This window comes from Phalacrocorax aristotelis, chromosome 2 (genome assembly GCF_949628215.1).
Source record: "Phalacrocorax aristotelis chromosome 2, bGulAri2.1, whole genome shotgun sequence".
Classification (NCBI taxonomy): Eukaryota; Metazoa; Chordata; class Aves; order Suliformes; family Phalacrocoracidae; genus Phalacrocorax; species Phalacrocorax aristotelis.
In genome coordinates, this window is record NC_134277.1 from 55,789,229 (window position 1) to 55,803,076 (window position 13,848).

At 39.6% G+C, this 13,848-nt stretch overlaps 1 protein-coding gene across 5 annotated transcripts in view; it reads right to left on the bottom strand.

Annotated features, from left to right (window-relative positions):
- The window catches only part of AMPH (amphiphysin), a 126,722-nt gene that overhangs the window by 63,304 nt on the left and 49,570 nt on the right, over nucleotides 1–13,848 (bottom strand). For all 5 annotated transcript variants that reach the window (XM_075083676.1, XM_075083672.1, XM_075083673.1 and 2 more), the window contains exon 2: nucleotides 2,100–2,180. In XM_075083676.1, coding sequence (XP_074939777.1) covers nucleotides 2,100–2,180 — 81 coding nt within the window. The remainder of the gene's footprint in view (nucleotides 1–2,099; nucleotides 2,181–13,848) is intronic.

Here is a 13,848-nt window from a genome sequence, read left to right on the forward strand (position 1 = left end):
CCTAGAATTTAATTTTATTTTTCCTAAGGGCTCTAGAGTTGCAGAGATAATCTTGAAAGCAGGACTGAATGTAAACCAAGAAGAAATGGCTGCCTGAGTTCACAGAAGACAGCAGTTCTGCAAGGTATTAATCAGTAAGAGTGATAATTCAAATGCACGTTGTAATGCTTCGTATCTTTGCATTGCTACTAAGTTGTAGGTCAAGGCACGGACAAAACTAAGAAAATTTAAGTAATTTATATGCTTCTTGTTGGTGAATATGGCAGAAACAGTGCTTTTGCAGCATTTTTTTCCCTTGTACTTGAAGAACTGAGCACAACAGAACTCTCAGAGCAAGCTCAGCAGAGCACAGTAACCACATGTGATTAGTTTAATAAATATACAGTCTCTGTCATTTGGTGTGCCAGTGGACCTAGCCTAATTTGCATGTGCCCCTCAAGAGAGTTGTAGTAGTTCCCTCTGCACTCACTCCTCCCTATCCAATTCCTCCCCTGGCCCCAAGTCACATTCACATCCAGATTTAGCATCATGCAGTTCCTGCAAAGTCCTTGACTGCTTATTACTGTCTCTCTGTACATCAAAGGAAGAGGAAATAAAAAGGAAGAAATGCTAAGTTCCTGCTTAGCCCTTAGCAAGACTTTCAGCTGAAAATCACCATTTTTGAAAATTCTTGGTAGAGGACAGAAAAAAAAACCCACCTGAGACATAATTTTGTTTAAAAAGAATTTTTTTGTTCTTTCATCTCTCTAATTTTCAGAATTTTTAGCTAAAAAGCTATCCCACAAAACTCTGTTTCATCATGAGGATGCTCCAGCTGCTCCTTCTGCACCCAATAAGAACCTTACAAATACACCTTTTTTCTAGTAACACAGTTACTGGCTGTGCAAATAGCTGGGATATTGACAGCAAGCATAACTAGCAACATAAGGACAATCACGAATAAAGAAATACTCCTCAAGAAATTTGAGGGAGGAACCACCCTCCTCAGAGAAACAGGTTCTTCTACTTCCCATCATTGTCATCTCTGGGGAAGAGCAAAGATCTACACAACAGGCCAGTGGCTCCCGAAACCTCCCTCTCTTCTACACTGAAAGGAAAATAAAGGCTAAGTGACCATAGGATGCAAAAGAGTTAATAAGCACCCAGCAGTCAGGATGCAGGGTTTGTGTTTACATGGAAAGGACAGAAGTGCATGTGGTAGATAGGACTGATTCAGGGCAGAAATTGCAAACTCTGACATGAGCCAATTTTGACACCTTGTAAAACGCGTGGGAGTAGTTCTCTTACCTTCCAGTGACTTTCTATATGAGCTCTAAATGATAGCTCACAAAGACGACAGGTACCTTAGTTCATACTTATGTAAGAAGACTATTTTCTTGGTGGCATTAATGCAGCTCATAGTTGGCATTAATTTGTGCTGGAAAGCTACAATATAATTATTCACAATTAATCACCTCAGAGCCAAAAAGTCTGTCCACAAAGCAAGGATTAATTGAGGTTAGAATTTAGGATTGCATTGGGAGTAGATTAGAAATTCTTCAGGGCACCTTTGTTTTCATGTCTTGTGTTTACAACACTAAAAGCAATTGAGCACTGCTCCCCAGTAGTGCTTCATCAGCACTGTCACCACAGTCCCCTGCACTGACAGAGAGTGTAACACAGAGCAGTTGAACTATTAATCTATTGTCTTTGTATAAAACTGCTGATTTTATATACCACTGATGAAAACAATCCACAAAATGAAACCAAGGAAATATTTCTTTCTAAGAAGGAAACTAAAAAACTGTATTTGGTCAGGGTTAGGTTCTGCTCTCGACTATGTGTCGAAAATGTGGCGTCTTTCCATAGATCCCAAGCGGTTCAAGCATGATGGCGTTATATACAATTACAATATGTCCTTTTATTATGACTGCATTTCTTAGCCCTCCGCATGCACCAATTCAACTGTTCTTTCCATTTGAAAATAGCAGAACAAAATCTTATAGCCCGCCAAAAAATTCTTTTTACCTGTTACCCTGTAACATCTTCTTCAAAATTGGAGTTCAAACACACTCCGTTCTTCTCAAGACACAACTAAAGAAACTGGAAAAATAACTGACCTCTTGGCGTTTGAAATTTTGAACGTATTCTTCAAACTGTTCATCTTTCGTTTCATCTGCTTTTCCTAGTTTTTGAAGTACCTGTATTGAAAAGAAAAAGAAAAAGGAATAACTTAATATTTATGTCACAAAACAAAAATGCTGCTACTTTTAAACACTTCTGTTCTTGCAGTTAGGCTTAAATAACATTTTATTTTTGTGGTTATTGAGTGCGCTACTGTTTCCAAAGTACACACAGGAAACCATTTTGTCAAAATAAAAAAGGATAAAAGCAGAAGTATGGGGTGTGTGTATGTGTGTGTGGAAATGCACTTCAAAGTATGGCATCCTTGGGGGGTATGTGGTTTCTTTAATGAAGCAACTGTTCTTTCAGGAAAGAATGCCAGGGTTTCAAAGCAAGGAAGAATGAGATAAATTTGCTAGCACTGCAAGTTGTCCTCCCATTCAGACAGACAAAGAAAGAAAAAAAAATAAAATTTCATTAGGTTTTTATCTCTTTATGGCTCATTATATCAAATGGTATTAACATTTTCCTTATCTGCATGATTTTCAAGATCAAGTCATACAGTGAGAATAAAGAACTGTGAGGCTGCATGAGAAATGGTTATGACTGATGCTTATATAAAACACCTATTGGTGTTTGTATTTGCTCCCCTCACTAATTCAGCAGTGGATTGTCATCCACTAGATAATAAATATGCTGCAACATGTCAGCAATAAGGGCTATTCATGTGACAGCAATCTCAAAAGTAATTTGACACAACTACACTTTACACTGTATTTAACTACAATAAATGTGTTCTATTATTAAACCCAGCTCTATCCATTCATTTTAATGTTGAAAACTTATGTGTAGCTGCAAATAGGCTTCAGCCTTCTTGTCAAGCAACAGCCAGTTCACTGTATGTGGGATGAACCGTCTCACACGGTCAAGTTAGGATTGCTCTCCCAAGACAAAGCATCCAAGGTTTCCATTTTCACAGGAAAAAACAAAACAAATTTAACCCCCCTCCCAAACTGAAACAGTAGCAATTAGCTGATACTATGAATAAACATATAAACATCCTATTCCTCTCAAAACAGTCCTGGCATATTCTCTCTCCAACCGCCTGCCTCTCCCAACCCCAGCCAGCTCCACACCATAAAACCAGGCTACACAAAGGTGGGGCGAGCACTGCCACAGTGGAAACCGGGGGTCAAGATGACCACGAAGGGGATGCAATGCTACCTGTGGGCCTGGCATGTGGAACTTCAAGGAAGTTTTGACATATTTACAGCAGAAAGACAGAAAGAATGACATCAGAGAAGAAAAAAAAAGACAAAGACTAGTCTTTTGCTGCATATAGCTGTGTTTTAGCTTTTCATTCCCCTGGCTCATTTCAGCATTTTGGGTTGCTTTTAAGCCTGCTGCTGACTAGTCCCAAAGACCTCATATGCTCTCACCACCAATCTCTTCATAAAATATTAAAAAGTATTACAGATGGCTTTACAGAGGAATCATTTAATTTAACATTTCGTCTCATCACACGCCTTCACATTGGTCCTTGTCACCAATGAGCCAAACAGCCTGCCCCCAGCTGTGGCACAGCTTTGATCAACACCACGCAGCGCTCTGAAAATCCAATGTTTCCTTTTCAAAGAGGTGGCTACCAGGTAAGCCTCCTGACCACAGCAAAACATTAAAGCTCTGTTCACAGGAACAAGTAGCAGACAATAACTCCAATAGTTAATTGAAGTCTGAGCGATTTGTAACATAGGTAACAAGCCACAGCAAGAAAGGTTGTCATGATAAACTTTTTCTCTTTCCCAAAATATTAATGGCACATACCCATGTCTCCAGATGTGCACTGAGGTCCAATAGCATGAGGCTCAGAGAGGAACAACCTACCTCTCACAGCACTTACCTCCTATGGTTTGTTTTTTAATTCTATCTCCATCTTTCAACTTCTGAACAGGTATTCACTGAACTGAGATTAAAATACAGTGTTAGAACTTGGCCTCAACAACCACCAACCCTGATCTTAATCCATAGTTACATTAAATAACTATTAATATCATAGCTTCCCAATTTTCCTAATCCTAACCCAAACCATAATGTAAATATTCACTTGGAACTGTAAGTTCCAAGCCAGAGACTTGGCATCAGCTAATGATACTCACCCTCACAGAAGTCCTGCAGCCCATGCAAAACACACAGATAATGGGTTCACTCACTCTTTTTATAAATTTAATCCTAATCCTAACCCCACAATCCTGTATAAAGACAGCTGAGCAGACTGTGACTAGAATATACTATTCCTCACAGGCCCCTTTTGATCCCATCCATACAGCCCCATGGACCACTCAACATGTAGCATGGCCTTTTACAACTAACCTTTTCCTAATTCATAAGCATCATTTTACAGCTGGTAGTCTAAATAGAGAGCTAACTAGACAGGGTAAGTCTTAGAAACTGATCTACCTTTCAGCACTTATTTGTGCACTTTTCTCTCAAAGTGGGAGTCTCTTGTCAACAGAAGTCTATAGTTTGTAGTTTGTTTTTGCTCAGTTTGGTTCCTACCTACAGGGTGTCTTTGGGATAGGCTTTAGGCCAGATGAAGAAGGTTTGTCTACGCTACACATGGGTTCCTCTAACTCCAAACTCTTGTGGACAGGCTGAAAGAAATTTAGACACATTGTTCATCTTGTTATATAGAGTACCTAGGTCAAGGTTAGAATCAGGGTCTGGTTTAGGACTAGGGTTAGGAAAAGGAAAGTAGACAGCCTACTAGCATTAGGTTTAAATATTGGTCAAGAGAAAATAGTCTTAAAATGCCTAGGTTACTGGAATGCATCTGATGGCCCTTACAGTTAAAATAAAGGCTGTGCTCAGGAGCAGCCAGTGCCTATGCTCCCCTTTAAGCCTCAGTTCAACCACCCTTATAGATAAGGATTAGATTTAGTAACAGGAATAGCTCAGTTTATTGGTGGCCCCTGAGGACAGGAGAAGGGTAAATGGACAGTGTTTTACAACAGCCTTGGAGTGCTCTACAATGTCCCAAAGACAGGAGATTTGGACAGATAAGTGGCTAATATTTTATTTCAGGTCCATGTAGTAGGTAACCCATGCCATGGATTTGAATTCAGGCATTAGAAAAAGAATGAATAGAGGAACCAAAGCTGTTGCTGAACATTCAATGGCCCATAGGGCTATAATGAGGCCTGGATTCAGATAAGGCAGGTGGCTAGCATTTTTTTTTTTCCTTCTTCGCATGCCCTCAGAAAGAAATAATATTTGGGGTTGGGGTTAGCTTTAGGAACATCTATCAATGTGTATGAACAGCCTGTACTATTTAAAAATGAAATAATTTTTAAAAAATTAAAGAAACAGTCATGAACTAAATCTCAAGGACTCTGTAGTCTTCTAAGACTGTATAAAATAGTTTGTGAAGATGATCAACCATCCAAAAAAGAAATAGGCAAAAAGCTATCCTATTTTAAACAATGAGACTGAATCATCTACCAGGAAGTCTCCTTTTAAAATGCCATAGAAAGACAACAACAACAACAACAACAAAAAAGACAAGAATTTGAAACAGCTGCTTTATTTTTTTCTTGACTTAACTGTAGTCTCCAAGTGTGATAGCGTACGATTTGCTTAATGCAGTGAATTACGTTCAGGATCTAAAATGAATATCAGAGTTGACCCAGCATGTCACTAAGACTATATGAACTAAATAATTAAGTCCAATCAGCATTGAGAATGCAGTAAATAACCTACATGTTGTTGAGTGAATATATGTATAGATAAATTGCCTGGCAATGTAGTACTGAGATAAATAAATGGCAGATTCTAGAGAAACACATAAAATTTGATAAGAACATCAAGCATGTCTGATATTATTCATAAATATCATCAAGAGTACATGTCTAGGCACAAAATGCAAGAATATTTCCATTTGGGGATGTTGTATCCTCAGTAACCCTTTTGGAAGACATAAGACTGAACAGTTCCCCTTTAAAGTCATTCGAGTACCTTCACTTACCAAATAATACATTTAAGTTCTATAAGGATCTGAAGTGTTAGGAAGAAAAAGTCAATAATTTGCTGATCTTGAACTAAAATGATCGGTTGTACAATGACTGTGAATTGAATGTTGCTAAATGTCTGCAACATACCAAAGAAAGGAAAGGAATATAATAGAAAAAATTACAGATGAGCTTGTGTAATCTTGATTATATTGAAAACTCATGTCTTGTGGCAAGGAAGAGAGCATTATAATACCTGATGAGACTACCACCCGGACTGGCCTACCCATCCTCCTCTAAAAAAGTTTCTAAGACCATAACAATTCAAGGAAGAAAGAAAAAAAGGGGGGGAAAAGAAATTGAAGAAACTGATTCTCTGATGTAAACTGTGGCCACCCAGGAGCTGCCTCAAGAGCAGCTCAGCTCCCTGCTCAGCAGCAGCAGGGTGGACAGAAGCTGACAGTAACCTAATCAGACATCCCAACATGCGTCATCCTCAGTTATGCATCAGTATTCTTAAAGAGCAACCAACATGTTCAAAGTCACTTAGGGCAGGATGACATGACAGATCAGACAGGGCTAACCAGGGGAAGACTTTATGAGAAATTCCTAGGACTATTAAAACACTGAGAAAGCTACGCTAATCTAACTTGCCATAAGTAGCACTATTTAAGGATATTACAGAGTAATCCCAGTACAAAACGCAAGACGAACACTTGTGAGAGTCCAAAACCATTGTCATAAACTCACTGCCCAAAATATTTTGAGAATAGCAAAGTGCTCTAGATCTCAGCAGATGCAAACTCATGCACCTACAACGCTGTTCCACAGCACTTTTTTTTCTAATACAGTACGATTCTTCATCCTGTAAAAGAAATGGTAGGGCTTGTCGTAGTTTAATCCCAGTTGACAACCAAACCCCACACAGCTGCTCACTCGCTCACCCCCTGCAGTGGGATGAGGGAGAGAATTAGAAGAATAAAAGAAAGAAAAGTCATGGGTTGAGATGAGAACAGTTTAATAATTTAATAATAATGAAAGACTGTAATGAAGAGAGAAATAAAACTCAGGAAAACCAAGTTTTGCAATCGCTCACCATCTGCCGACCAATGCCCAACCTGTCCCTGAGCAGCAATCCCTGCCCTCCAGCAAACTCCCCCTGCTTATATACTGAGCATGATGTCATATGGTATTGAAAATCCTTTTGGCCAGTTTGGGTCAGCTGTCCTTGCTATGCCCCCTCCCAGCTTCTGCACCTGGCAGAGTATGGGAAGCTGAAAAGTCCTTGTCTTAGTGTAAGCACTGCTTAACAACGAAAACATCAGTGTGCTATCACATTATTCTCATGCTAAATCCAAAACACAGCACTATTCCAGCTACTAGGAAGAAAGTTAACTCTATCCCAACTAAAACCAGGACAGGACAGGGCTGCATGATTAATATGTGCAGATTTACAAAGGAGTTTCAATATGGTACTTCTGGGCAGAAATTGGTTAAAATAAAATGATTTCTTCTGAATGGTCTGCTTTCAGAGTTATATATGCGCAAAACATTATATGGATTCCGGCAAATGCTCACAAAACTCAAAGAAGTATTTGCTCAATATAAAACAGAAGCTTTGAAAGAAGCTTATGTGGCATGACAAGAACACTTATCTGAGGTGAAAAAAAGAAACACAATAAGTTTGAAATAATCGTGATTATATTTCAACTTACCCAACTACAAAATAGTATATGATAACTCAATACAGCAAACATATAATGACCCCAAGCTTACCACAGCCTGACAGTAATTCCAGACAGACAAAAAAGCCCCACTCCCACAAAATCCAACCCTTTCCCCCTAATCCCCCCCACCCTGGCACCTCCAAGCTTAAAACCACTAGATTTTTCTTGTGATGGAATGCTATACAAAGCATCCAATGCCACAAAACCATAAAAAAGTGTCACATTAGAAAAGCTAAGCATGATTCGTGATGCCCAGCTGATATCTGAGAAGTGTAGGAACAAAGTTTAAGAAACCCTGTTTGTTCCAGAAATAAAAGCTGGCTTGGAAGGCAACATATCAAAGTATGAAATATGCAACAGAACTAACTCCAAAACGTATCTACTGACTCTCACTCAAGCGTTAGAGCAGGGTGCTAAACACAAGAAATAGAACAAAAATTCAAGACTTGCTGAAGCCACGAGATTCCCACTTCCTCACCATTAGCACATGGGTAGCTGAAGCGAAACCAGAGGGTAAATCATTACAAGCATGTTACTCAGTCATTCCCCTGCAAAGAGGGGCAAGAGCAGACAGTGAATTGGATTACAGATATGCAAGTCTAAAGCTGACAGACCTACATGTTTAGTCCACCTAATAAAAAGACTCCTCTCCAGGGAGGTAACATACCTATCTACTCAAGATCTACTTGGGTGGCATTTAAAAGCAAAACAATTTTTTTTTTTTTTAGAGTGATTTGAAAGTCTACAGTCTTACCCTGCCTCCACTTCACTCCAGCGCTGAAATCTCAAAGTATGGGCAGAACAAGAAGATGGGCAGAGAGGTATTTTTCAGTATTGTTACATGGCAGGATTAAAATATGTGCAACGTTTTTAATAAAAAATAGGTGGGATTTCCTAATTAAAAAATAATAAATAAAAGATTCTTTTAAAACTTGTTAAATTTCTGTCTAGTGCTGTTCTTTGTTTCCTCTTCAGTTTTTGGGTGGTGGTTTTTTTTTTCTGAGCAAATTTATAATTGTATATAAGCAACAGACTTTTAAAAAACAAAGTCCAAGAACCTTTGGTATTGTATTAAATTCTGCAGAAATTAATTTATATAGAATATGACTTAAAGTCTCAGGCTATGTGTGCAAAGCAATTGTTATCATAGGTGGGGAAAGCGAGTCATGGGGTACATAAGGTAGGTTTTGTCTGGGAGGTTTGTGGGGTTTTTTTCTCCAAGGATTTTCATTTTAGAGTGCTGTAATAAGTTTCTGACTAAACAGAGCAAAAGGTCAACACTCTTTGGCTTTCATGCTAATAAGTTAGGCAGTTAAGCACTTTAGGGAGAAAACCTCCAGTATTTAACACTTTCTTTTTAGGGTGAAAGCCTCGGCTTTCCAAACAAGCTCAGTTTTTTGGCCTAGCCAGAAACCATACCATATTCAACGTTGTTAGGATTTCGTAAAGTAAGTAGATCAGCAGCCAGAACATACCCAGTAAGTATTAATTACCATTTTATCACAGAGTTAAGATACACATGTCTGAAATAGGACAGTGTACTGCTGTTTCAATTCTGCTACGAATATTGTGATTCCAACATAGCTCCAATGCAACAAGCTCAGTCGCTTCACTTTTCCAAGAGGTTGTTTTTCCACACTATACAGCCTATACACTTTCCAAGAACTTAGGCCTGCCTTTGTACTGCTGCTGCCACTACTGCCACCATTGCGTTCCTCAGAAACACAGCTGACAGTGACAAATGTTTGCCCAAGCCTCTGTTCTCATTAATATCTGCTGGAGGGTTGTGGGGAAAAAAATCCCTTTGTCATTAACAGACTCTCAAAAGACCGGAAACATGTTTAAAAGAGCACACTAAGCATTTTACTAAGAAGGCTATAGAAAATGCAGAAAGACACTGCAATAAAGGTCTTCACTGATAAGCGATTGCTATGTGTGGTGCTGGTTTATCGCAGAACCGCTCCAGGCATCCTGAGGACTGCATCTGGCCACCAGCCTGAGATGGGAGCTGAGTCAAGAAGGGTGATGCTGTGGCCTGTTTCTGAAGTCTCAAGAAGATCCACTGGTGCATAAAACACAGAAATGACAATTTAAGAAAACACACTTTAAAACATTAAGGAGCAAACAATGACCCACCAACCCAGAACACACAACTCTTTTTTTAAACAAAGTAATTGCTGTGGAGACGGCCAATAAATTTACAAGAGCTCAATCAGACACAGAAAGAAACAGAAGACTTGCAAAAAACATCTATGTTCTCACCCTCCTCTGACCACTCCCTCTTCTTCCTCATCTTCAGCAGAATCTGCAGTCCGGATTGTTTCTGTTACTGATATTAAGAAATTACTAAACTTGTCACATTTCCAGATTAATGTTCGGTGATCTGTAGTTACCACCCCTTTTTTTCTGTACACACTTGCAGAATTAATGATATAGAGAAAGCCTGAGCATTCAGTAATTTACAGCCAATGTTCATTGTCAAGTAATATATCTTATATCTCTATTAGTGTACTGGTATTTGTTCCCCAGCCTCCCATTTAGGTTTCCTTTTCAACTGGGCAAAATAATCCTTATTTGCCCACCATTTACAGCCAAATTTCATTGCTGAAGTTTCACACACTGCATCATATACTAGGAGAAAGGCTGTCATGGTAAACTGCAATTTGGGAATGTACCATTTAGCAGAGGACTGCAATTCCACAACTGCTATCCTGATGTATGACAGACAATTTCTGCTGTACAGGGTTACAAAGCAAATGAGAAGTTACAGGATCACAGAATAGTAGGGGTTGGAAGGGACATCTGGAGAACGTCTTGTCCAACGCCCCTGCTTGAGCAGGTATGCCTAGAGCAGGGTGCAAGTCATATCCTGAACTGCATTAATGCATGAAATATGGCCCAAACAATGGAAGAGGACAGCTGATAGGTACCAGGCACTCTCCAGTATGGAAGAGCATAAAAATGACTCTACAAGTCAGACTAATTGTGCGTATGATCTACCAACCTATCTTCACCCCCTCCCAAAGACACCGCCTAGGGAAGGTACATGAGAAGCGTGTAGTGACAGTCCTGCAGAACCCTCTCCCAACCCCTAACAAACTGCATTTTAATGAATTCCTGATGTGGTCACTTTATATTTTATAGCCTTGATGGATTTTTCTTATTTATGGATTGTCCTGCTGCTTGTGCAGCCCTGGTAAGGTATTCACTGTTGCAAGAAGCATGAAGGTTCGCTTTTTCTCATGGCTGCTTTTCTTTTGTTAATTTTTTTTTGTCAGCTTTTGCTTGCTGGTGCTTTGGGTATTGTAAAATACCACAATGCCTGGGAAGTTTGCTAACAAATGAGAAGAGTACTGAATAATATCCAGACAACCATACAATACTATGATATGTTCTCTTAATCAAAATTGAAAGAGGGAAATATGGTCTTTCTACACAGTCTAAATGACAAATGTGACCATTATGCTGTGAGAGATGATTATTATAACCTTTCTGCAAATTACAGGATGTAATTGTACATTATTGCCCAGATGATGTAAAAATGCTCGAGAGACGCACAAAATAAACAAGACTGGTTCCTCTCAGAATAAAGCTACAGACTTCTACATTAGTCCTTGGTCATTTGGTTAAAAGCAGGAAGTACTTTACAGAGACCACTGACTTGCATATCGCAGGGCACTACAATGCACAGCCCATTCCTCACCTTTTCCTTGTTACTTCCAGCAAATTTGGTCTACTGGAAGTAGGCACCCTTGCAAAATTTAACATAATAGTAACTGGCTATTGTTCTGCGTGAGATCCTAAGAGGTCCAGCAGTAAAGCTTAGCTGGGCAGTAGGAATTTAAGGAGATTGAAGGATGAGCTTTGGAGTTCGCAAGGCCTTGCTTTGCTGGTGAGAAGTGAAGGGATACTAACAGCTATGACAATGTACTGCTAGGGACTTCTGCTTGTCTCTGGGGACCTTCACAGGTCTAATGCTACGGGGGTCTCCCACATGGTATGGTGGCTCATCAGACACTCTCTGTATGTAATCTGAAAGGTGCTTATCCCCAATGGATGTGCAAGCCTGGCACAGCTTCCAAGAACCACCATGTACTAAAATACACAGAGGCAAGCTGTTAGATGAGCTTTCCCCAGTCTGCTCTGCATAACTAGCCTGTATAATAGAGGACAGCATCCAGGTAGAGATGTTGGAATGGTGCATGGCAGGTGATTTTCATGGGATGTAGCTAATCATCATGTAGGAAAACAAAATGGAAAGAAACAAGAAACAACATAGACCAAGCTTAGATGTAGAGGGAAAAGTGTGAAATCAAATAAATAATTAAGAGGAAGAAAAACCATTTAGAGAGAATAGGGACCAAGCTAAAAGCAAAGAATCAACTTTGAGAAAATGTGGGGTTTATTCATTTGCCTTCCCATAGGCATCTCAGATGGCACAGGATGTCTCAAACATCTCTGTGCAGGTGGCAAACATGACACAGGACCTGTGGAAGTGTCTCCTGGTATAGCAGCTTGAGGCGAGGCAGGATACAACACAAGCAGCCTATGTGTGGGCAGATGAATTGAGCTATTAATATCACAGCAACATCTACAATCCTCAAACTTTTGAGTACTCTTTTTCCCCACAAAATCTCTCAATGCAGTAATAGTTCCTTCCTTGCTCACTTTACCATTGGGGAAACATGGTACAGGAAAGGCAAGTAACTTCTACACCAAGTTAAGAGTAAGTTAATCACAAGCAGGGTACCAAATCTGATTATTCTAGACTAGCATCTTAACCTCTGGGCTATCCTCCTGTGAAAAGGAGATTCATAGTGTAACCAGGGTGATGAAGTTAACCAACCATGGATGCTGCTATACTATCCAACTGAACATTAAGTCGGGACAATCAGTGTATTCTTTGATCTGTATTTTAGTCATTAGTTAATCATTAATGCGAATGAAACAATAGACAATGTGTTTCTGTCAGAACCCCTCTTTTAAGGCTCAAAGCCTAATTTTTAGATCCCAAACCCTTTCTTTTAGGGTCCAAACCTCTGTTTTAAGGATTAAAGCCTCATTTTTTAGGTAGCAATGATTCAGGGAATAAATGGTGGGCATTACTAATGCAATCTAGTGTAGCTCAACAAACGCTGTGGCCCGGAGCCAAAACTTAGCCAGGATAATGAGGTAGCCTTAACAGGAACGGCCTGCACAATGACTAAAACTTGTTGCTTTGGGGGAGTCAGAAAGGCCTCAAGGTAAGAAGCGCCTAAACAAAGTTACGATGACATTTGACCTTAAGAAAAGCAGATGTACAGAACTATAAAGAAAAGAACAGCAGAGCAAACACTAAACCAGAACAGACCATCCCTCAAGGATAGTACACACACAATCTCAGATCTGAGTTTGCGCGAAAACAAGTGTTAACTAGCGGACACAGTGAGGAAGAGTATATCCTTCATCCAGAGACCCCTGACGACCACCCAAAGACACCAACAGGCACGGGCAAATGACATTTGCATATCATGAATATGTATATCTTTTATTGGAAAACTAATGAATATGTACTTAAGAGCATGTACTTAACCGGCACAATAAGGTCTGACATTATGCACGTTAGGAGGAGTGATCCCCCATGCATCCGGCGCCATGAATAAAGAATGCCTGCCTTTTAACACTACATTGGTGTTACGAGGTTTATTCCCGATTTCAGTGACAATAGTACAGAAATCTGCTGTGGGCAGATTATCTGCATCAGAGCTATACAGAAGAGGAAGAGTGAACGAAAAGGCATCTTAAAGAACTGGAAAGGCAATCTGTTTGCCCTTCTCAGGCTATTGTTGCTCTCACGCTTCTTGAAAAGATTGATCACTTCTTTTGGTGGAACAAGAGCTAAATTTAACCGCCTGCAAAAATAGCAATAATATCCTTGGCTGAATTTCTGTGTCCTTTACTGTATCCCAAATAAATAAAAAAGCCATTCTGCTGAATTAATCAAAAACCCAGCAGTTGCTGCTGCTTCTGACTGT